At 48.8% G+C, this 24,730-nt stretch overlaps 3 protein-coding genes and 1 pseudogene across 3 annotated transcripts; 3 read left to right on the top strand and 1 right to left on the bottom strand.

Annotated features, from left to right (window-relative positions):
• Nucleotides 1–3,286: 3,286 nt before the first annotated feature.
• LOC117241185 lies at nucleotides 3,287–4,017 on the top strand. Its single transcript, XM_033507160.1, has 2 exons — nucleotides 3,287–3,589; nucleotides 3,682–4,017. The coding sequence occupies exons 1-2, from the start codon at nucleotides 3,287–3,289 to the stop codon at nucleotides 4,015–4,017; spliced, it is 639 nt and encodes a 212-aa protein (XP_033363051.1).
• Nucleotides 4,018–4,019: 2 nt separating this feature from the next.
• LOC117241184 lies at nucleotides 4,020–4,541 on the top strand. Its single transcript, XM_033507159.1, has one exon. It carries the CDS (start codon nucleotides 4,020–4,022, stop codon nucleotides 4,539–4,541), a length of 522 nt encoding a protein of 173 aa, XP_033363050.1.
• A 7,371-nt stretch (nucleotides 4,542–11,912) lies between these two features.
• On the bottom strand, nucleotides 11,913–20,484 carry LOC117241183 (annotated as a pseudogene).
• Nucleotides 20,485–21,533: 1,049 nt separating this feature from the next.
• On the top strand, nucleotides 21,534–22,778 carry LOC117241182. Its single transcript, XM_033507158.1, has one exon. The coding sequence runs from the start codon at nucleotides 21,534–21,536 to the stop codon at nucleotides 22,776–22,778; it is 1,245 nt and encodes a 414-aa protein (XP_033363049.1).
• Nucleotides 22,779–24,730: the final 1,952 nt, after the last annotated feature.

Here is a 24,730-nt window from a genome sequence, read left to right as displayed (position 1 = left end):
CGATAACACCTTCTGTTGCACGCACGTGAACACGCAACCCCCTCGTTACCCTCGAAACGAGCGGTCAGAGATCCGTGAACAAGATTGAAATTCGTTACGGTTACGGAAGCCGTTTACGAGCCTATGGATTACGAGGGTCGTTTCGAAGAATGTAGTGAGCGATCCCATGGAGCGTAATTCTTAGCCCATTAACGGGCAACGTTGCGTTAGCGAATTTCATCTGTCACCTTTTCCCCAATGAATTTGCGTTATCGAATTCTATTTGTTAACATTATCACCACGACAAGCAATTCCAAGGATGAGCTTCGCGTTTACCTTGTCTCTACTTTTTCTATCTGGATTCTACAATTTCATGAGTTTCAAAGGATGTGGATAAAACGGCATTATGAGAAACTGTTGGTTGATTCTTCATGGGTTAACGTAGTTTTGAAGAAATTCTTCCAGGAACCGGGAAGAATATTAAACATTGCAATCGGATACAGTACCAATTCTGAGAACTTTGAAAATGACACGGTACCACAATGTCGCTATAGGGACCAATATAATGTTACTCTAGACGCTTTCACTGCTCGAATTGTCACAATCATTTTTTATACTTCCGATCCTTGATCATGCCAAAGCGTTATTTTTAAAAAATAAAATATATAATAGAAGTGTGTATAGAACTGTTGAAAGGGTCCGTGTAACAGACTTTCGTCGATGATCTATACAACTAAAATTCTTAATATTAAATTCAATTCGTAGAATATTCAAATCTATCTATAGTTTGATCGAATCTTCGATTATAAATCGACGTAAAATTTTTGGATACTACAAGCGTAGCCATCGTTCAGTATCTCGTAAACGTCTGATGAAGAAGTACATGTTACAAGGCTTATACGTCAAATCTATAGAACGCCTGAATATAACTGACTTCCCAATATTTCAATATTCCTGGTCCCATAGCTATATCGGATGTCGATTAATACGAAACATGAGAAGTCAATCAATCGATATGTTCAATGGCACGTAATCTTGATAAAAGCTGTACAAACTTGTAGTCCTTTCCTTGTTTATAACGGGAAATTGAATACTTTGTAATTAAATTGTAGAAACAGAAGCAATAAAATGTTGCGTGGCCTGTCGCAATAACGTAACGAATCGATATAACGGTTGCCACAGACTAATTAATTAATATCAATCCCGCGATCCTCCATCGCAGCTGTCTTTATTTCCGCGTAGTTTGTATCGAATTCGTCGCGTTTCATCGTGAGAAATCTTCAGCCGTTCCAAAAGTTTCGTAAAGATTAATCCTTCATAATTGAAGAGCGGAAGTAGATAAAGTTGCCAGTATCGAAACTAAAGTTTTCTGGGAAACGACTGTTGTGAGAGAAATTGTTTGTTTATGGGAATGTTATTTATTAGAAAAATATAACGATACTTATTTATTACGCATATTATAATACTTTATATAATTTTACGATATCTCTATTCTATCGTTTCAAAGATCTGTTAATTAACGATAAAAAAAATATCTTCTTTATATCTTAAGAGAAGTGTATATGTACGTCCATTATGTAGTTTGCTTAAGAAGGTCAGAAGAGATTTTCTTATCTGATGGGATAATTGAGGCAGATTTATCTACGCACATGTTCAAGCACGATGGAGGGAGTTTGCTGGCACATGGTGCACACAGTCTAATTTAGGGAACTAATCGTATAACATACATCATACACAACCTATATCTCCTCGAAAAAGATATAGAACTCATTAACGAAAATATAGATACATTTGTAGCGGCACTCGACACAGCACAAATACCGCTACTCGACATAAACAACTAACGGATGACCGTAGCGCAGTGGTTAACGCATTAGGTTACGAACGTTCGGGGAAAGTAGTGGGGGGATATATGGGAGGCAGACGTAGAGAAGACGGAGCTGCGAGCGTAATCGAAATCTCCGGAAAACTGGAGAGCTTGGGCAAGGGAGGTAACCAGAGTGGAGGACTAGTGCCTGTGAACGCAAAGCGGGTGTGGATACGGGAAGTCTGGCTTGGACAAGGAGTTAAAGCAAAACCAAGTGTGAGGTTAGGACGGTGGAGTAGCCATATTAGGACGCGTGACAACAGCGCCGCTACACGGGCTACCCGAGAAACTACTCAGACGCAGCCATATTGGCGCGTGCGCCGAAGCGCGTCGCGCGGGCCACTTGAAAGTGACAGCGACTGGCAGAGTGGCAAGTGCTGACCGAGCGACATTTCCCGCCCAACGGGGAAACAGACGCAACCATGGGGAAAGGGAAGGAAGTAGAGGAAAACGCTAGGGGACGGAGGGAAACGGAACTGGCTGCGGAGCTGCCACACGTCAGCACCAGGAGCATGAGGAAGGCGATGCAGCCAAAGGAGGGACCCTCCCGCTTCACGCTGGACAAGGAGGGAATATGGACTGAGGAAACAACAGAGGAGGAGGAAACCCCCGCCAGAGAAGCACCCCGAGCGAAGAGAAAGAAGGCCAACGAATCCCCCGAACTCCCCGCGGACCCGGCTAAAGAAATGAGAACAGCCACAACGGCGGACATAGGAGCCGAACTGATTCGCCGGGCCGCCGAGGTGGCCAAGGCTGCCGAGGCACCCCGCAACCACAAGGGCACGCAGGTGAAAACCCTGAAGGAGGCGGCGAGAACCATCACCGTGGGCGTGACCGAAATAGTGAGGAGAACGGACCCTGTCACCGACGCACTCGCTATAGCGCAAAGACGCATAGCAACACAGGAGGCGGCGGTAGAGGCACTCCAAAAAGAGCCGGCCTCGCGCCCCACCGCGGATGAGAGCAACTACAGGGCGCGTCTCGCTGCAGTCAAACACCATGCAGAGGAGATGAGATCCTTGCTGCACCGACTGGAGGAACGACTGCAGAGAATAGAAAAAGGAGAAGGAAAGGAGGTCGCTCCTGCCGCGAACACGAGAGGGATGGAGCCTGGAGCCCCAAACGCCCAAGGGAGGCCGAACAGCTGTCATCGAATGGCAGACGGTTGAAAGGAAAAGAAGCGGAAAGAAGAAGGAGGCAGGAAAGAAGCAGCCGGCGAAGCTGATACCCGAGACAGGGGCGGAGAGACAGAGGGAAACTCCGGAGAGTGGATTGGAGAACGCACGAAGAGGGGGAGGCAGGGGGCCCCTCCCGCGCGCACCGCGAACGTCAGCGGTAACAATCACCCTGACGGACAAATCGAGCCAATCCTACGCGGAGGTGCTGGCTGCAGCCAAGGACAGTGTCTCCCTGACCGAGCTCGGCATCAACACGATGAGGATGCGGAAGACCATCGCTGGAGGCGTCATCTTAGAGGTCCCCGAAGACCAGGGAAGGGAGAAGGCCGCAGCGGTCGCAGCACAGCTGACGCGGGCTCTGGAGCCGAACGAGATCCGCGTGGCGACACCCTTCCGAGCCGCGGAGGCAAGGGTGTCCCTGATAGACATTGCGGCCACCAAGGCGGAAATCCAGAACACCCTGGCGAGGAAGAGCGGCTGCAAGCCGGAGGACATCCGGCTGGGAGAAATCCGCCCCGCCCGGAACGGTCTTGAAACCGTGTGGATACGAGGCCCTGCCAGTGCAGTGAGGAAACTGGCCCAGGCTGGAAAGGTCGCCATAGGCTGGTCGACGGCGAAGGTCGAAGCCATCGAACGGAGACCGTTGCAGTGCTACAGGTGCCTTGGGATAAGACACACGGGAAAACCTGCACCGCCAAGGAGGACAAGGGGCAGCTGTGCTTCAGATGCGGCGAACCAGGGCACCAGGCGAGAGCATGCACTACTGCGAGCCCGAAATGCCTGCTCTGCGAGGCGCCTGGAGCACCGTCGGTGCACAGGATGGGGGGACCGGCCTGCGCCCCCTCGAAGAAAGGAACGAAAGGTGCCGCCCGCGGATCCACGGCTGCAAGAGGCAGCGAGAAAGGCTCCCCGTCGCAAAGCGACCCTAAGCCCGCGAACAAGGAGGTAGGCACGGAGGAAGCCACAAACAAGGAAAGAACACCAAAGAACTGAGAATGCGCATCCTCCAGACTAACCTGCGAAGGTCAAGGCGAGCACAAGACCTGCTCCACCAAACCATCCGGGAGAGCACGGTCGCCCTAGCGGTGGTGGCGGAATCATACAGAGTTCTGGATGCCCCGGAGTGGGTCGGAGACACGGACGGAATGGTTGCCGTCACCTGGACATCAACGCCCGGGGCGTTCGCTCACGGAGCCCTGCTGGAACGCGGCAACGGATATGCCGCGGTCGAGTGGGCAGGGATGATGGTGGTGGGGGTGTACGTGTCACCTAACAGCGGACGGGCAGCGTTCGAGGAATTCCTAGACGGAGTTGGCGACTGCGTCAGGCGACGACTCCTCCGACAAGTGCTCGTCCTGGGAGACTTCAACGCGCACTCCACGGAGTGGGCGAACGCCAGGACCAACGCGCGCGGCCGCACGCTATCAAACTGGGCCGCGGGACTTGGACTTCTGTTAGTGAACAGGGGCTCGACCAGTACCTGCGTGACGTGCAGAGGGAGCCCATTGTTGACATAACATGGGCCTCCCTCGAGGCATTCAGGCGGATCTCAGGCTGGAGAGTGGCCGAAGAGGTCGAGACGCTGTCGGACCACCTCTACATATTCATGGAGGTGGACGCACCTGGACCTGGAATGCCGACGACAAACGACGGGCACTGCCCGCCGAGGGGGAGGCGCGCGCGCCCACCGCCCAGATGGAAAATAAAAGAAAGGAATGAAGATCTACTCCGGGCGGCTGCTATAGCAACAGCTTGGAGCTGGGAGGCCTCGACAACGACGACCGAAGCAGACGTGGAAGAGGAGGCCGAGAACCTCCGCCAAGTCACGACAGCAATCTGCGATGCATCCATGCCACGGGCCACACCGGGCACGGTGCGAAGCAGAGCAGTTTACTGGTGGAACCCCGACATCGCGGAACTGAGGACGAGATGTGTCCGGGCCCGAAGACAGTACCTAAGGGCCCGCCGCTGGCGACGACGCGACGAAGAAGTCTCCTTGCGCTACCGGGCGTACCGCGCGCTACGGCGCTCGCTACAAAAGGAAATTAAAAAAGCGAAGGACCGTGCTTGGTCCGAACTGGTCGAAACAGTCGAGTCGGACCCATGGGGAAGGCTATACAGGACGGTGACACAGAAACTACGCGCGAAGGGCCCCCTGACAACGACGGAGATGGAACCTGCGCTGCTGACGCGGATCACCGGAACCCTCTTTCCCCCACAAGAAAACAGAGCGGTGGAACGGCCACGGGAAACGACACGACCGCTGGAATGGAGGGACGACTGGGAAGTCACGGAGGAGGAGATATGGGAGGCTACCAGAAGAATGATCTCCCGCAACGTGGCACCGGGCCCGGACGGAATCCCTGGCCGGATCTGGGGGGAAGTGATGGGGGTCATGGCCCCCAGAATCCGGCACCTCTTCACAAGATGCCTGAGGGAGGGAGTCTACCCCCGGGCGTGGCGGACGACGAGACTGGTCCTGCTCCATAAAGAGGGCCGACCGACGACCTCGCCGTCAGCGTACCGGCCGATATGCCTACTGGACGAGATCGGCAAACTACTCGAGAGGGTAGTCGCCGCCCGCTTGGAACGACACATAGCGGGCCAAGTGCCAGGTTTGCACGAAAGCCAGTACGGCTTCCGGAAGGGGCGCTCGATGATTGACGCGGTCAGACGCGTACGAGCGATTGCGGAGGACATGGTCTCCCGGAAAGGCGTGGCGCTGGCGGTTTCCCTGGACATCGTCAACGCGTTCAACACCATGCCATGGGACAGGATAGTGACGGCCCTGGAGCACTTCGAGGTTCCCAGCTACCTCGTCCGATTGATCCGAGCCTACCTCGACGACAGGTGGGTGTGTTACACCAGTAAGGAAGGAGAGGAAAAGCGATCCGTCGAGCGTGGCGTCCCGCAGGGCTCGGTGCTGGGCCCCGTACTATGGAACGTTGCGTACGACGAGGTACTGCGATGCCCGCTACCCCCAGGCGCGGCCATGATATGTTATGCGGACGACACCCTAATCCTGGTCGAGGGTCGTGGCTGGCACGAGACGCTGCGCATTGGCGAAATCGCAACGGCCTGTGCGATCCGTGCTGTGAACGAACTGGGCCTGAGAGTCTCCCCTGCGAAGTCGGAGGTCACCTGGTTCTTTGACAGGAAGAGGCGAGGGACACCACCGCCCGGCCTATGCATAAACATGGCAGGTAAAACCGTCCGGGTGGGATCACAGATGAAGTATCTGGGACTCACCATCGACAGCCAGTGGACGTTCGAGCCGCACTTCGACTCACTGATCCCGAAGGTGTCAGCGGCTGCCAATGCCCTGTGCGGCCTACTACCGAACATCGGCGGGGCAGGAGACGCGGTGCGCCGACTTTACGAGGGCGTCGTTCGGTCACGAGTGATGTACGGGGCCCCAGTATGGGCGGACGACCTGATGGCAAGCCGTCGCAGCATTCTGCTCCTGAAAAGGCTGCACAGAGTGACCGCCATCAGAATCATTAGGGGATACCGGACGGTGTCTCACGCGTCGGCGTCCACCCTAGCCGCGTCCCCCCCGTGGGAGCTGCGGGCGCTGGCGCTCAAAAAGAGATACACCCGCCGGAGAGAATGACATCCGGGAGAAGACCCCACCGAGCAGGCGGCTCCAAACGACACCGGAACCGCCGAGGAGTACACATGGAACCTATGGCGATCCCAACTGATCAACGGGAGAAGCGAACACCGAGGCGCGGAAGCGGTCCTACCAAACTGGGAGGCATGGAGGAGCCGCCACGGCCTCCCACTCACATTCAGGATGACACAAGTGCTCACCGGACACGGCGTGTTCGGCGAGTTCCTGAAGAGAATAAGGCGAGAGACGACAGACACCTGCCATCACTGCGGAGAGGGCAGGGACACAGCGCAGCACACCCTGGAGCTCTGTCCGGCGTGGGAGCTGCCCCGCTACACCCTGCGGCACGCCATAGGAGAAACGTTGACACCCTCAGCGATTGTAGAAGCGATGTTAAGAGGGTCACAGGAATACGAGGCCGTCCGCCTCTTCTGCGAGCGAGTTATGCTCGCGAAGGAGCGAGCGGAAAGGGAGAGAAAAAAAAACTCTCACCCCTGCAGGATAAGACGATGGAGAAGGATGGCAGTCAGACGACCCAGAGCCGCCCCGCCACCACCCCAACGGACTACGACCAGAAGAAGTGACAGCGCTAGGGGCAACGACCTCCCCCTAACGCCTACTCAATAGCCGGCTCGAACAAGAGAACGCGAGAAGGGGGTGCAACTGAAGTTAATTCATAAGAGGTTCCTGGAGCACCCCTGTCACGCGCATAAGATGGTCATCGTGGAGTTTTAGTCGGTAGGAGTCCGACACTACTCTGCTGTTACGCGATTATTGCAGCAGCGGAGTGTCCATGAGGATTTCTCCACGTACAAAAAAAAAAAAAAAAAAAGGTTACGAACGTTCGGAACGCGGGATCGAATCCCGGCGACCGAAGTCCGATTTTTATTCCACGATTCTAAATAGGAAGAAAATATAGCAGTGCCCCCAGCAGCGACATCTACAGCCACCAACCACAATCATCACGGACTCGACTCATCCTCTACACATTATTTGACTCCAACAATAAAATAAAAACGATCCTCAGTAATCAAACCGCACTTATCAAACGCGTGCTAGACTAAGCTAAGACGAATCAACTCGAAAACGTTAGCAACGTCATACGCAAGATTGAAAACCATAACGAGAAAAACGAAATATTGATCTCTTTACTAATTCAGACTGAATCTACCATATCGGAGCTCCATATTAACATCGACGAAATTTTTAACACTATAGTATCAGGAAAACAAGGAATCATAAACCCGCAAATTATGGAACCTAAACAATTCTTAACAACACTCGACCAAATAACGAAGCAAAACTTTATGAGTAATCATATCGATCTTTCAGTTCAAAACTTTCTACTAATTCTAGATCTAAGTAAACTAAAATTATGGACAAATGATAACAAACTCATATATACGATAACTGTATCGTTTTCAGAAGACAACGAATGGAAAATAAGAAAAATTTATCCGATACCTTTCAAGCAAAACTCTGTATTTATCGCACCTGTAGTAGAAACTGATACTAATCAGCTTAGAACGATACACCTTTGTCGATAGCCACTACTTAAACAAATATAAACGAACGGCAATCATCGACATTTGTAAGGGAACTCAGTCAAGTCACAGTAGAATCAGTTCACCTGAATGTAGAATCGAATTAACTAATAATCAACAGACAGTCAAAACCTGCCCAACTGCTGTATTCAAGTTGGAAGAATTGACGTTCGTACCCTTACAGACAGAAAATCATTATATCATTATCATTAGGAAAAATGTGCAGATCGACGTATCGTGTAAAACACATAAAATCTTAGAAATCGGACAACCGAGTTTAATTAGCAGCAAAACTGGAGTTCGACTCGAGACGTCGTTGCTTGCGGACGTGTTTGCCGCGAGCTCCCGCTCGTGAGCATAAGGCTAGTTGTAATAGTAGTTGGTTAGGGGTAGATGTGTTATATCGTGGGTGGAATTAGTTTAAAGGAAACATGAGAAATACCAATTTTTAACGAGCTAGATAGTGATGGATAATTCCCATTTGAGATGAATTAGGGTGTCGTGGGTACATACAGTGATTTTAGTTTATTGTTGACTTGAATAAGATGAGAGGGTTTAACGGATGCAAGAAGTCACAGGCTAAATTGGAAGGCGTAGCGGGGCTAAAATCGATATAACAATTAATGTTATTGAGTGAGTAAGCGTTTAGTGAATTTTAATTGAAGTTAAAGTGAGCTAAATTAATATTAAGTTAATCTATTGGCTAAATTAAAGGAAATAGAAATTAGAATTTGACTAGGATAGGAATTGAAATAAAGTGTAATTACGGTTCGGGAACTATAACAAATGAATAACTACGAGTCACATGTTAAGGTGAACGTAGGTTATAGACAGAAGTCTGGTTCGCGACGCAATTGAGAGCGGACATGTTGGTGGATCGCTCTCGCTAGCTAGGTGTTTGACAATATACGATGATACATGCGTGTGAAAATGCAAGCAGGATTGCTAAGGATTGTGGTGAATTACAAGGGGGTGTGAGTGGAATAATATTGAGACGATATCAGAGTGTATGCATATGGAGGCGACAAGGATTATAATCATATGATCGTTTGAGTACAATTAAAGTGGGAGAAACATGAAGCGTGGCGGTCAATATTGGCATGATAAGTTGTAGGGGAATAGCTGTTAAATTAACTCGAGTACAGCAGCAGCAGCGTAGGATAAAAAAGTGTGTGATGCATTAACGGCTCATTGGTGATGGTGTCTATGATGGATAGCGGTGAATAAGTAAAAGGAGGAGTAATATAATATGTGAGTGTTAGCATACGCTGGTGATCTTCAAACCAAACAAGGGAAAAAGAACGAGTAGCATACATTATATGAATAAATATGTCGGGTTTACATTAGAATTAGGGTTAGGGGCGTGAAACGAATCCTCGCTTGGATTACGCGTTGTCGTTATGCAATAGAGAAGACATTGACTAGTGCAAATACGATTATCATAGAACCGGACAAGTAACCGTGGTGATTAGATACTCGAGAAACTAATGACAATGATCCTAGGTTCAATAACGAATCGGCGGTCGACGGGATGATAGATGAACGTGCTCACAAAATCTAAGTCGGACGCGTAATATTCACTGGTCGTAAGGGGTTACTCTTTTCGTCGATGAGATCGCAGAGAGAATGACTTTCCCGTCCCGACGATGCCACAGAGGAAAGCTATAATGGGGTGTGTCTAAGGATACGAGATCATCGGATTCGTCGAGAAAAGCCTTCGTTCAGAAAGTAAGGGAAATTGGCGTTGCTGCTAATTGGTCAATCTCCATATCGGTGGTTAGAAAAAGATGCTAGCCGCCCTCGAGGGAAAGTTGCTAGTGGGAGACGCCGCTCGTTGAAAAATAGGTCTCCCCTATTTTCCCGTAGTTGGGACAAAGACCGTTTGTCTGTTTGAAGGACTTTAGTTGACTAAATCTTAAGATTTATAACAGGCCCTCGGGCTAGCTGAACATGTACTGCGGAGACGCATCGACATCTGGCAATCATCTTACTCGAAGAATAGGGTCTGCGTGTGGCGAGCTACGGGACAGAGACCGTTGGAATGTTTACTGTCGCGTGTCGCCACGATTATTTCTTTTAAAGAGAGCTATAGAGTTACTCTATACCTTTGTTAGACAAAGCGTTCATTCCGTGACCGCGGCTACGTTCGGCGACTGACTGTCGCCTCGAGCCCAAGCTCATTATCACAACTCTCGAACAATTACAATCGGATTGAATAACTACAATTGTTCAATTACAGCTATAGTAGACTCTAGGTTACAATGTTGCGGGATTATCCAAAATTCCAAAGGCTCCGGTGTTCTTTCATCTCCGACATATATAGATGAAAGGACACCGGGTCCTTCCTTTGGAATCCATCGGAAAACCCCCAATATTTTAGCCTCTATAACTTAACTCGGTTACAATTGTTCGAGATTTGTGATAATGAGCTTGGACTCGAGGCGACAACCAGTCGCCGAACGTAGCCGCGGTCAAGGGATGGACGCTTTGCCTGACAAAGGTATGAGGTAATAGTATAGCTCTCCTTAAAAAGAAATAGTTGTTGCGGCACGCGACAGTAAATATTCCAACGGTCTCTGTCCCGTATCTCGCCACAACCATAGTCTATGACTACATTTAGGAAGAAATAGACGGTGGCCGCGCGGTTTTTGATTTAGCTTCTCAATTTTGGCTACTAACTATTAAAAATTTGTAGTTCGTCCAAAAATTCAAAATGTGTCTTTCTTCAAATTGATCAATGGTACACTTCATACAGAGCATCACATAAATGAATCGGGTAGATATCTCGAGTCGAAACAATATAAATCTACATTATTTAATGTCTTCAGGATGCATCATGAATTATCTCAAAAAATATGCTTAAGATAGACGCAAAACGTAATAACCACGAACGGGAATTACAAAAACGAAGACTTCTTGGACAAGGGTATCTACCTGGGTACCAAAAAACCAACTTGTATAATTTCATGCACAATTCAAATGTCGCCGAGACCTCTGAAGAAGTCAATAGCGCCGACGTGGTTGTAACGATCGGTTAGCTAAAACTACTGCTGCACAATGGAGCAGTTGCGTCCCAAACGTACTAAAAGATTTTTGATTAGACATATTCCTGGTTTTGTCATTACAGAATAATCAATAAAAAGGACGCACTTGAGATCACAGAAATTGCAAATATGTCAAGTTATTATTACCTTTTTCATTTTTATATGTATCAATATTAATAGTATTTTGCATATGTGGTAAAAAACTTTACATAACTGGACTGTTTTAGGTATTGTGTAATTAAGGTTGTATTTTCGACCAATCACGGGGAGACGCAATCACAAGGAAAAACGTCAGCGGGAGTCGTAAATTTCCGTTACGATTATAATAATCGACGCCGCGAATAGATCGATCTCCTGATTTCCGTTGAGATAATAAGGGTGGTTGAGGTGGTATAGCGCTGCGATTAACAGGGTTATAAACTATATATTTTCAACAAATTGATACTTTACCGAAAACCTTTCTAGGCTTAAAAAGTCCCTCAGGACAAAATGATTAACTTAAAACATGTGTTAAAATAATGACGTTGGAAAGTTAAAGTTTTATGGTGGGGCCTTAGGTTTATTGAGGATCTGTTTAATGGTGCTTAGGTCTTGACGGTCTGACAATGAAGGACGTCGCACAGATCATCTTGCGCGAAGTAACGAAGGTTTTGCTCACATGATGTAATGAAATATGTGTCAAAACGTTTTATTATTTTTAATCATTTTGTACACTGCTTCTCTAGATATTCTACAGCCATTTGTTGAACACGAGTCACGTCTTCCTCAGTACCATGCTGCTCTTCAAAATTGATGAACTTTTTAAAGAGGATCTTCACCTTTCTAGACGGTAATGCCTGAACAACTGCTCTCTCTAGAACTTTCCTGTAAATGCAAATTATTAGAAGGTAAATTCTCTATGAAATTAAAAAGACAAAATATAGTTGAAAAAATATTTTTACCTTCCTATATCAGTATCATTAGATTTAATTAGAGAATCAACATAACAAGACCATATATCCACCCGTTTCGGATAAGAACTTAAAATTTGCTCAAACAGAGTTACTGCTCTCTCTTTATTTCTGTAGTGTACATACGTTCAGATGCTGGCAAAGATTGGAATGCTCTCTGCATAATATGCCTCGATTTGTCCCCCAAGCCCATTTTTAGTAACCCTTCTCCACAATTAAACCACATCTCGGGAATATGGTTAAATTTTCCAATCATGGTATTAATTGTTTTCTCTAGTTCCATCTGCCTGCTAGCCTCGACATGTACAGTCAACATGTGACTGTATACTTTCAGTGCCTCTTGAAAAACATCATTCAGTGCTTTAGGAATTCCGAATTTAGACTCTAAATTCAACCAAGCCTTCCAAACGTTTAATTTTTCCTTCTGTTCCCTGAAATTAATCGTTTTCACCGCTTCTCTTGCAACTGCTCTTGCTTTCTCGATTTCTGTTGTTTGTAAATGATATGCCATATACTGTAACCATACTATTGAACTATCTAGACTAGCTAAAACTAATCTGTGGAATTGATGTACAGAATTTGGTAACTGGTTGTTGGCGAACGCTTCTTCTCTTTGACGTATTTCATGTTTCTCCTGTCTTTTTTGTTCTCGACGTTAATTTCTTATTTCTCAGATTTGGTTTTTCTTCTACTTCATCTTTACTATCGCAAGATGACTCTTTATCCTGAAGGAGAGTTGAGTCAGCATATTCCAAATCTTTTTCGGAAGGTTTGGTCTTCCAGTTTAGTCTTTTCTTCTCCTGTTTGTTCAATACACATTCTCTTTGAATATTCCTTTTTGTAAATCTTTCTCTGGTTTTTCTCTGTTTCGTTTCCCTTTGTTTTTCATGTTTCGTCTTCCCGTATCTTTTCAATTTTTATTTCTTTGGCGAGTGCCACATACTCCTGATTTTGTTTCTTTCTTTTTAAGTTATTATTATCATCCGATTTCTCTCTCACATAACACTTCTTTTCAAATGCAGATTTTATGACGCTGAGAGGCATAATATCGGATTTTTGGGAATTTAATGAAGCGTAACATTTAATTTTAAAATGAATAATATAAGGTGTTAGATCTAGCAGTAAACTATTTATGTGACGACGTACAGTTATCGCAGCTAAAGTTCCGTTGCCAATACCTTGAAGGAATATCAAGATAAATCAATTTGTCACCATTAAGATTCTACCACGTAGCAATTTACCGCCAGGAAATTGTATTTATTTATTTTGTTTGGCACTTATTTTATGCATTATTGACAATAACGTGGTTATAATCGTCCCAGAAATTTTGTCCCCTATTTTTTTATTCTCGGAGTAATGATTCTTAGACACTATACCTAGCAAGTTATTCTGCAATTGAACAACCAACCAATCAGGCGTAACTTTTTCAATCTTTCCAGTAACTCTTTGCCCTAATTTGACAGATGCAATGGGTCTGTTTTTGTAATATGAATTTCTTGAAAGTTCTACTAATTTATTAAGATACAGGATCAATGGATCCAATGCTGCCACTATTCTACTTTTAGGATTAGATGGATCATCGTATATTTTCTTTAGCGACAATGTTAGTCCTAATTGTTGTTCTTTCCTGTTAATAGAAAATATTTTTGTCAATAAAATTTAGTTTGTGTGCAGTAGATTAAAATTACTAACGTTACTATGGGACACATATCCAAATGGCGTACATTCTGCAACTGGTAAAATAAGTCTTATACCATCTGACCCCATATCTTTGATCGTACAAGGTATACAGTCTCCTATTTCCAGTTTTTCAAAATTCCAGTACCTTCCTTGAGTTGCAAAATTCCTAATTAAAATTAAATTAGGTACTGTAGCAAATACAAGAGCTGGAAGTGTATGATCAGGAACATATTTTGATGCTAGTAGAGCTGCAATTTCCACACAAGGTGACATGTGACCAGCTGGTAAAAATCCTGCACTAACAGTTTGTCCTTTATATCTACTGACTCTTAAATATAATCCCTGGGTGGATGATTCTGTTATTGTACCCTCTACTTCTTCATCGAGAAAGCGAGAGAGCGGGAATCAAAGACTAATGTAAAATAATGCCTAGCATAATGCTCATGCCACGTATCATATAGTTGCTGAAACTTTCATGCTTCCTACATAGATATAAAGATAAATTGTTTCATTATAAATATTAATAATAAATATTAATTGAATAAATATAGATAACAATGACCACTATAGGTTTCATATATGAAGTATTAGACCGAACGAAGTATGAAATATACTAGTACTCCGTATAACATTTATAATAAAACAATCGTCTACTCAGATTTAATTTTTTCAATTTATAAAAATATGAATTTACACGAACACCCGCATTTTACTTATCATTACTTCCACAACAACGTTCTGTTTCTAAAGTTCAGATTTTTGTAACTGCAGTTAAACGTGACACCCACATAAGCACGCATCATTTTTTTGTATTCTGCTACAATAGCACTTGTAATAGTTCTGCTCATAAAGAAATTTGACAGGCGTGTAATAGACAAAAAATCATTTATAAAGTCGTTTCCCCATTTACCCTTGTGCTACGTGCATTGTTTTTTACATGAAAATGCGACGCACTTACAGTTCGCCAGGCCTATTATACCGACTGCCAGTCATTCGGCTAATCCGTTTCCCATTCTTATTCACCATTCTTCACTCGTCCTACACTCTCTCCCGTAATCACTGTAGCGGCACATGAGTCAGAGGACAATTCAAATCATGTTGTTGTTTTGCCTTACAAGTAATGTAAGAACAAATAAACTCCATGCAAAACAATGTCGCCGCTTCGTGCAACCGTAGATCAAACGTAGACGAATTCGAATTTTCCGGTTCTCCCCCGGCCAGTATAAATAAACGGACGCGATCGCGTGCGTTTTAGTGTGGAATAGTATCGAAGAGTATTGAAATGTATCGAACAGTATCGAACAGTACATATAGAGTATCGAATATTATCTACAGAGTATCTCCGATTATTTATCGAGTTACGCGACGAACATTAATGAGTATTTATTCCGCGTCTTGTATTTTGTACCAACGACTCACGTATTCGGCTGTAAATAATTTATTTATTTATTTATTCAAGATATATTTGACGGACTGCGACAGCAATATTTCGCTCTCGTTATTTCGCACAACCTATCATCGACCAATTTTCCACATTGGTGACCCCGACGTGATTTGAGTTAGCGAAATTTAGTATTGTGAGTCTGAGTGCGCTAACAATGTTGAGCGAAAACACAACGGTTGCGACTAGTCAAACAATTCGCGTGCCTCCGCTGAAGCCGCAGAAGATCGTGTTCTGGTTCTCTTTATTCGACAGACAACTCGCGGCGGTGGGCGTCACGGGTGACGAAGAAAAATCCACCGCCCTTCTCGGGTGCCTCAAACCAGGATATTTAGAACGGATAAGGGACATTGCATTGGATCCCCCGACCACCGGACAATATGACCAACTAAAAGATGAGTTAATACGAAGTCTGTCCGAGTCCGACAGCGAACGGGGAAAAAGGTTGGTAAAAAACGAAATTATGGTCAACAATTGAGCACTGCAATCAATGTAATCGTGAGTATGTGATACACATGATTATTTGAATTTACGCACGTGAGCTACCATCCATCATGAATCTTATAATACTATACTTATAATTAAATTACAAATTTCAATCCATCATCTTAGCCTTAAAACTTACATACTAAATTAATAATTCAACACTATTAACGCCCATATTTATATAAATAATTTATTTCCATATTTATAATATGACACTTCGTAACCTAAGCAAGTCTCATACAAGTACTAAAAATACTTATAACCTAAAGCACTTAACTATCCAATTAAGTCATAACGTCAACTCTGCATCTAAACTACTATTCCTTTTCATTCTTCATCCTAAAAATCCGTCACAGTTACCACTCAGTCAATTATAATACCATCACCTCTGTGTACACACAATATATAACAGTATAAACCTCCTCTTAACAAATTAACTATAGTAAAGTTTCATTACATTTATACGTCAAACTTATGAAATTCACTGACTAAACCATCCATACTATAATATATTGTTATACAAGTATCAGTTACTAAAAGACTATGGGGAGCCTGAGGCGGCTATGGGTTCTCAGGGCGTAGGACCACGCCCTGGAAATCCCCGACGAATCTGATATTCTCCTATAGCCGGATGGTGACTGGTCGGCGCCTTTGGCACCCGCTAGTTTGCCGATCCGGTGCGGAGAACTCTCGGAGAAGTTAGTGGGCCCGTATCTCCCAAGAACACTTACCTCACATTCTTGTGGGGCTCCCCGTCACTCTGCACCAGCTTTGACCGGGGCAGGGTGCGAAAGAGTGAGTGGCACCAGGATGGAAACCCTTGTTGGCGACCTCGGCGATTTCTTAGAATTACAATGGATATAAAAACGAATCAAAGAATCGTTTACGGTGGGGAGGGATACCATAATACCGGCGCAGCCGCGAGTTGTAAAGCGGCCCCTCTGCGTCGTCATCGAGCAACCGTGGCCATCCGGGGATGGGCCGCCAGTACCCTGGACACGCTCATGCGTCTGGCGAAGGGACACGCGAACTGGGCGCACTCGGAGAGGTTCGGAGGAACCCGATGTTATGACCGTCGGCCCGGTATCTTCGTGGGGTGGGATGAGGCGGCGGCGCGGCGGCCGGGGGGGGGAGTGAAATCCGACGACGAAATGTCGTCGTGCTCTTCCTATTCGACCGTTGCGGGCACGCTCGGCAAGCGATCGTACCGCAGGATTACCGGGTCCGCGGAAAGCACCACCCCCGTCGATAACGGTCGCGGCGGCGGCGCGGGACACCGTACACGGCGGGGGGACGCGTTCGCGGGGGATCCGGAGTCCGCACCACTGCTGGCTCACGATAAAAGGAAGAAGAGGGGCACGAAGCGCGGGAAGGATAGCGACAACGACACCGACACCGAGGCTGCCACCGTGGCCGCCGCCACCTTTACCATCCGCGACGGTGCCGACAGCGGCAACGACACGCGGAGTGACGAAATGAGGATCGGACCGGTCGACAAGCAAGCTACCGTGAAGGACGTGGAACCGACCCAGGATCAGAAAGAGGAGGAGGTCGCATACCTGCGAAGGAGGGTGCGCTTTCAGGAGAGAGAGACGGTGTCTCCAAGAGACGGTTGACCAAGGAATGCACGGAGAGCAGCCAAAAATCAGCATCGACGGTGAAGGACGAGAGGTGAGGATCACCTCTACGAGGGGGACGAAAGAAAATGCTCCCGGGGCCCCAACGGGAACGATTATGGGTCCCCCTCCCCACCTCCTCCACACACCTGGTCAGCGTCGCGCCGTTTCCGCTGTCCCGACGGGTCGGGGAGTAATAATAAACAAACAAAGAAAACGGATAGAGGTCCAGGACCTCGAGATCCACTAGAGGATCTCAAGATCCTGTTCCTCCGCAAGTTGGAAGAGTGTCGGCGATAAATAATGCCGGGGGGGGGCGATCCTCCCGGCTACGGACGCTGGTGTCATGTAAACTTCAGGGTTGGTTGATGAAATAAAATAGCTGAGTCGTAACACAACTATTAATTTTGTTTTAATTAAACTTTATTATGCATTCAGCAATCACAATGTAATACACACTGAATTAACATAAATCACAATTCACTGCAACCACGTTATGTAAGACTTAGTTACAATGATACGTTAAGTACGCGACTGTTATAAGGGGCGAGACCGATAAAGATATGTTGACTATTCTAAGGATACAGAATAAGTAAGTTTTTCTGGCAATAGTGTGTCTGAGGAAGGTTAGAGCTGGGTGTGTCTAAGGACACGGCGCTATCGGATTTGTTGATGACAATTTTGGTTAAGGAAGTGAGGGCAGTAGACACCGTCTCCGATTGGATAATAAGGCGGTTGGTGGACCAGGAAGGGTTTCAGCCGCCCTCGCGAGAAAGTTGCTAACGGAACATAAAAGATGTGAAGAAAACCAACTTTCTATGCTAACACGTGGTAGACAATAAACGTAAAGGAAATCTAAGACAAGAAATACTCGCTTGGTCCGAAGGACATTAACTATGAAAATTCCAAGACCCCTGGTGGGTACTTAAGACTATTGAGGGTACGCGCCAAAGATGTGCAGATATCTGGGTGCCATCCTGTCCGCAGAGTGTGGCCCGGTCTCTGATGTGAATCGACGTTACAGTAGCGTAGCCGTAAGAACCGTACAAGCACGATTGCGGCCGGCGAGAGACACCTCGCGGTCGACCGTGGAGTCGTCGGCCGACGAGGCAGGGTTTATTACCGTCATAGGCGGAGGAAGAGGGAGAGCGAGGCGAAAAACAGGAAGCCCACGGCGCAACCTCTTCCAACGGTCCATGCGCCGACCGACGCAAGAACCAAGGGACGGGTATTGTTACGCCACGAGGCTTACCACAGGCTGTATTTTCTAACTGTCGCTCGCGGTCCTACAGTGTCGCAGGCAGATCGTCTTATCTGCCTGCCGGATCATATACAATGTATCGACGAGAGCATAGTTGTCGCCAAGCAGCGAGCTCTAGAAACGTCGATTTTTGTCCATTACGTTTTTCACACAAGAAGAGGCATACGTGATCATAGGCGCGAGCGGTGGTGTGACCCGAGCATAGTGGGGGTCGTCTTCCAAATGAGACAAAGAAATCATCGAAAGGCGATCAAACTTCTGACGAGTCAAACGTGACACAACGAGAAATCTGACGAGCAAAATCAGATAGTCTAACGAATTCATCTAGAGATACCGTAAAGTCGAGTCAACTTCATGTAATATATTCATCATATTATTGTAAAATATATTATTTTATGTTAACCTGTTAATACAGTGTTACATTCATTGAACCACCTCTGTTATCTTAACACAAACAGGGGAACGACTATTTCGCGGCGTCGATTAACATAATCGTAGCGAGAATTTACGCTTCTCGCTGACGCGTTTTCCCAGCGAACGCGTCTCTTCACGAACGGTCGTAACAGGTATCGTCGTCTTTTCCATTGTCGACGTTGCGAACAGGGGCCTCGGCGCCCAGGACGGCGACCAACAGTGGCGGAACAAGGGCAGGGACTTTTCGGCGCCGCTCGGCCTCCGGTACGCCCCCGCACGGGAAGGTAATCCAAGCGAGGAGCGGGCAAGGGCGATGGATCCGGAGCGGTATCGCTCACCGTGAGGGACGGCTGGGGCTTCACGTACAGGGATGCGATATCGGTGGTGAAGAGGGAAGTCAAGTTCTCCGAACTCGACTTCACGGAGTTAAGACCGAGGAGGACAAACACGGGGGCGCTGCTGTTCGAAATCTCAGGCCAGGACGCTGGGTGCAAAGCTTCGCGACTGGCCGAGCGGATGGCGGCCACGCTGAAGGATTTGCCCGCCAGGGTAACCGTGCCGCGAAGGACGGCCGAGCTAAGAGTGATCGGACTGGAGGACTCGATCACCTCGGAGGAGGTGGCAGCCGCTGTTGCTGAGGCCGGGGGCTGCCACGCTGACGAGGTCAACGTGGCAGTCATACGCTCCGCTCCTCGGGTTCTCGGACCGGTATGGCTACGCTGCCCGCTGATAACGGGCAGGAAAATCAGCAGAGGAGGAGACGGCCTACCAGGAGGTAGGATTAACATAGGTTGGTCAGCGGCGAGAGTTTCCCCTCTACCTGCGCGCCGACTCCAATGCTTCAGGTTCATGGAGTCGGGTCACGTGCGCCGGGACTGCACATCGATGGCGGACCGGCCGGAGCGCTTTTACGGGTGCGGGGCGGAAGGACATCGCGCCAGAGACTTTTCGGCGCGAGTACCCATGTGTCCGGTATGCGCGGACCTGGGACTGCCCGCGTTGCACCGTATTGGGTCACCGGCATGCAAACTGCCTGCTCGTAAGAAGAGGGCCGCACAGGAAACAAGGACCGTTACACGCGACGGTGGGGACGTGGTGACGAGGAAGGAAACGATGCTGCCGTCAACTGACCCCACGAAGGCCAGAAGAGAGGACAGAGAAGTCGGACAAAACGACAGCGAGGGGAACGGCCCGGAGGAGCCTATGAAGACGGAGCCTTCCCCGACGTGAGCGGAAGAAGAGGAGGTGGACAACTGCTCCTGCAGTGCAATCTTAACCGCTCCCGCCGGGTTCAGGACTTAATGTTCCAGAGGTTGACGGAGCGGCGGATTGGTCTGGCAGCAGTGGCCCAGCCGTACAGCATTCCCGGCGCGTCACGAGGAGCTGGGGATCTGATAGGCTCGGTCGCCATATTCTGGACCGGGATCGCGGGAAACCCCCCCTGCTCGGTGATCGAGCGGAACGGGGCTTCATAGCCGAGAAATGGGGCGACCTGGCCGTGGTGGCCGTCTACGTGTCGCCCAACATCAGCCGGACCGAATAAGCCTCCTTCCTGGACGGACTCGCGGCTGCGCGAGACGTTTGGGCGCCTGCCCGACACTGATCCTCGGGTACATCAACGCCCACTCAACGGCGTGGGGATCCCGCAGGACCAACGGAAGGGGGCGCGACGTGCAGGGCTGGGCGTTCGCACTCGACCTCCGGCTTATGAACCGGGGGTCGTCTAACACGTGCTTGGCACGGCGGGGCGAGTCCATAGTGGACCTCACATGGGCAAACTCTGCCGCATCTCGCCGTGTTTGCGGTTGGGAGGTTTCCCCGGCGGAGACCCTCTCGGACCACCTTTATATCTTGATGGATGTGGCGGTTGGCACAGCGATGGGCGAACGTTCGTTGGGTGCGCGCGGTTCCAGCAGCCCACCGGGAAGGAGAAGAAGATTCCCGCGATGGGCGGTGACTGCTATAGCCGTCACTTGGTAGAACGAATCCCCGACCGACGAGGATGCGGAAGCGGGCGCGACTCGGCTGAGGCGCGACATGCACGCGATCTGCGATTCGTGTATGCCGCGGTCTGGAGCCCCGCGCCGCGTCGGCGCTGTGTACTGGTGATCCGAGGGGATCGCTTGTCTACGCGAGGCGTCCATCCACGCTCGGCGCCGGTACACCAGATCCCGCCGTAGGCGGCGGTTAGACGAAACCACTGGTCCCGGGAGCAGCGAACGAGGGAGATGGCAACTTTACCGAAGAGGAGGAGCAGGAGCCTCAACCGCCGGAAGAAGAACCACGTGTCACCGCGAGAAGTTGGAGCCCGGAATCAAGCGTCACCGAGGAAGAACTTGCCGGGGCCGTCGTAGGCGCGGAAAGCTCAGGGTCCCGATGGAGTCCCAGCCCTCCTGTGGAAGGACGTCTCCGGGGTCTTGGCCCCGAGAGTAACGCGTCAGTTGCTGTAGAACATCGCGTATGACGCGGTGCTTCGGACGCCGATGCTTCCGAACTCGGCACTGGCGTGCTACGCCGACGACATGTTGGTGCTGGTCTAGGGCACGGCATGGGGTAGAACCGTCCGCCTCGCTAGCGGTGGCCTGCGTGATCGCCGAGATCAAGGGATTGGGACAGAGGGTGTCCCCTGAGAAGTCCGAGGCAATGTGGTTTTGCCGCAAGGCCGATCACGGGAGGCCTCTAGCTGGTTATTGTCTGAGGTTGGAGGGGGCTGAGATCGGGGTTGGAACAAGAATAAAGTATCTGGGTCTGACCCTCGACAGCCACTGGACCGTCGGCGCTCATTTCGAGCGCCTGGCACCGTCTGTTGAGGCGACGGCGAACGCCTCAGGATGTTTGCTGCCTTGGCTGGGCGGGCCCGACGTCGGAGTGCGCCGGCTGTACGCCGGCATGGTGCGATCGAGGCTCCTCTATGGAGCTCCGATCTGGGCGGAGGATCTGATGACCAACCGTCGCAGTCTCCTAGCGGTCAGGAGGCTGCACAGGACGGTGGCCATCAGGGTAGTGAGGGGCTTGCGTACCATTTCGGCGGCAGCAGCGGCAGTGCTCGCCGGGTTTCCCCTGTTCGAATTGCAGGCCCTGAGGTGTCGCGAGATTTATCCTCACACTCGGGGTCTGTCGGGCGGGATAGACCCGATGGGCGCCGACGTCAGCGTTCGGGCTCGGCGGGCTTTGCTTGACAGATGGCGCGCCAGCCTCGACACGAGATGGGGTGCGCCGGGGATAAGGGTCCTAGGGACCGTCCTTCCAAACTGGGACGCTTGGTTGGACGACAGCGGGTCTCCCCTGACCTACAGGGTGACGAAGGTGCTCACCGGACACTGTTGCTTCGGCGAGTATCTGCACCAAATCGGGAAAGAGGCGACCGCGCGTTGCCACCACTGCAATGCGACCGTGGATTCGGCGCAGCACACGCTGGAATACTGCCCGGCCTGGGCGCGGCCGCGCCGCGACATCATCGTGGAAATCGGATGGGACCTCTCGCCGCCGACGATCCTCGAGACGTTGTTGGCAAGCGAGAGAAGGAGGATGGCCGTGACCTCCTTCTGTGAGCAAGTTATGTTTCGAAAAGTGGCCGTGGGGAGGATGAGGGTGCGGTACTCTCACCTTGAGATGATTGACTTGCGAGGGCGCTGCAGAGGCTGTGGGCGCGCTTCGGTGAGGCGCACTAGGTCCGCCGAACCCTCCGGTGGGGTGCAAACTTAGGCGCTGGTAGCTCATCGCCCCGGGGCCGCAAAGAATCCCGGTAGGGGAACCGGACTGTCGGGCACGGCGGCTGCGGCGACGAGGCGCGGTGTTACGTGGCCGCACAGCGCTCCATTAGGGGACGTATTAAGCGCGGGGGGCGGTGTATCGCTCACACCGGTTCCCGGGCCCCTCTCGATCGCAGCCGGGACGATCATCGTGAAGGTTTTAGTCGGTTGGAGTCCGGCATTACCACGCCGCTTTACCCCACCCCCATCCGCCGCTTTGCCCGTGCGGATTTCCTCCATGTTAATAAAAAAAAGGCTACTACAAGACTATAAAATATTCATTTAAAATACCCCTATAATAATTCAGCCATAGGCTTACATGTATGATTTCATTTAGCTGACACGCCAATTTATACATCGACTGTTCTTGTAGCATCGAAAAGCTCAATTTATCAAGCAATTCACAACTAAACGTTTGTATATATTAAATATTATAACCACCGATTACATCAAATTCAAACTTTTTAATTTCCACTATTTATTAGTGCTTATAGGCGACTAATTGTCCTCTCCACATCACACGAATATACCTCTATCTCCTTACTGTTCATTAAACGGTCAATTAATAGTCTATTAAAGTATTTGTCACGAATTGTCTCTCCTCAACTGTCATAACAACATCATATTTATCTTTGTTCGAAATTTTAGTTGGCTGTCCGTTTATGGCACGGATAAGCTCATTTCCCTCATTAGGAAATTCCGACTTACCAGTCCTCCCAGGGCTATAATTCGGAATTTGAGTGGCCGTCTGTTTATGACACGGACAGGCCCATTCCTCTCGTTAGGAAACTCCGAGTTACATGTCCTCCCAAGGCGGTAAATGTAATGACTCGAGGCCAGGAAAAAACCCAGGAAAGGACCAGCCGGAAGAGTACGGTGGAGAGAAGAAATACAACGGCGGGAGGAGAGAATCAGGAACGGGGAAGTTTAGTTCATCTTCAACCATCTGACATTACAGACTTAGGACGACAGTGGTCCTCCCTTAGTTCGGTTAAGTGCTACAACTAGTACAAATAAAGTGCCATCTAAATCTAACACTCGAGTTATTTCATCTCCTCCATCTTGAACGTTGAGTTATTCGAGGTACGCGATATCGACCGATCGGTTTGACCTGACCGGTTGCTCTTTAGTCGATAATACACCACAATCTTATTTGCGTTATTACAACCATCCACTCTTATTTTCATTGTTTTAACAAATTCTAGCCTGAGGGCCCGTCATAAATCTTAGAATTTAGTTGACTAAAGTCCTTCAAACAAACAGTCTTTGTCCCAGCTACGGGAAGATAGGAGAGACCTATTTTTCAACGAACGGTGTCTCCCACTAGCAACTTTCCCGCGAGGGCGGCTAGCATCCTTTTCTAATCACTGATATGGAGATTGACCAATTAGCAGCAACGCCAAATTCCCTCACCTTCTGAACGAAGGATATCCTCGACGAATCCGATGATCTCGTGTCCTCAGACACACACCATCATAGTTTTCCTCTGCAGCATCATCGCGACGGAGAGTCATTCCCTCGTGAGGTCGTATTAGCGAGTTACTTAGAGTCTGTACGCTCGGTGGATATTCCACGGTTTCGCAAAGAGTCCGACTTAGATTTTGTGAGCACGTACACCTATCATCCCGTTGACCGCGGATTCGTTATTGAACCTACGACCAACATCACTAGTACCGGAGTGTCCAACCGCCGCGGTTGATTGTCGAGTCGGTAGCATCCATATTCGTATTAATAGACCGTACCTTCGTTATAACAAGACGATGGCCGATTCCAATGAAGATTCATCGAACGCCCACAACCTTATTCCTGACCCTTCTCCGACATGTTTAATTCGGTAGTATTCAGGAAGTATGTGCCAATTATCAACGAGTGTTGCATCAAAGTATCTGAAACTACATGTATCGT

Source organism: Bombus vosnesenskii, unplaced genomic scaffold (assembly GCF_011952255.1).
Source record: "Bombus vosnesenskii isolate JDL3184/JDL3185 unplaced genomic scaffold, Bvos_JDL3184-5_v1.1 scf7180000015349, whole genome shotgun sequence".
Classification (NCBI taxonomy): Eukaryota; Metazoa; Arthropoda; class Insecta; order Hymenoptera; family Apidae; genus Bombus; species Bombus vosnesenskii.
This window is presented reverse-complemented; position numbering and strand designations above follow the sequence as displayed.

Bases quoted from the DNA above. Each gene is read 5' to 3' on its own strand.
- LOC117241182 (XM_033507158.1), top strand. From the start codon at position 21,534: ATGACGCGGTGCTTCGGACGCCGATGCTTCCGAACTCGGCACTGGCGT.
- LOC117241184 (XM_033507159.1), top strand. From the start codon at position 4,020: ATGCGCATCCTCCAGACTAACCTGCGAAGGTCAAGGCGAGCACAAGAC.
- LOC117241185 (XM_033507160.1), top strand. From the start codon at position 3,287: ATGCGGAAGACCATCGCTGGAGGCGTCATCTTAGAGGTCCCCGAAGAC. The intron at 3,590-3,681 runs GTGAGGAAACTG...GCAGTGCTACAG, and splicing joins TACGAGGCCCTGCCAGTGCA to GTGCCTTGGGATAAGACACA.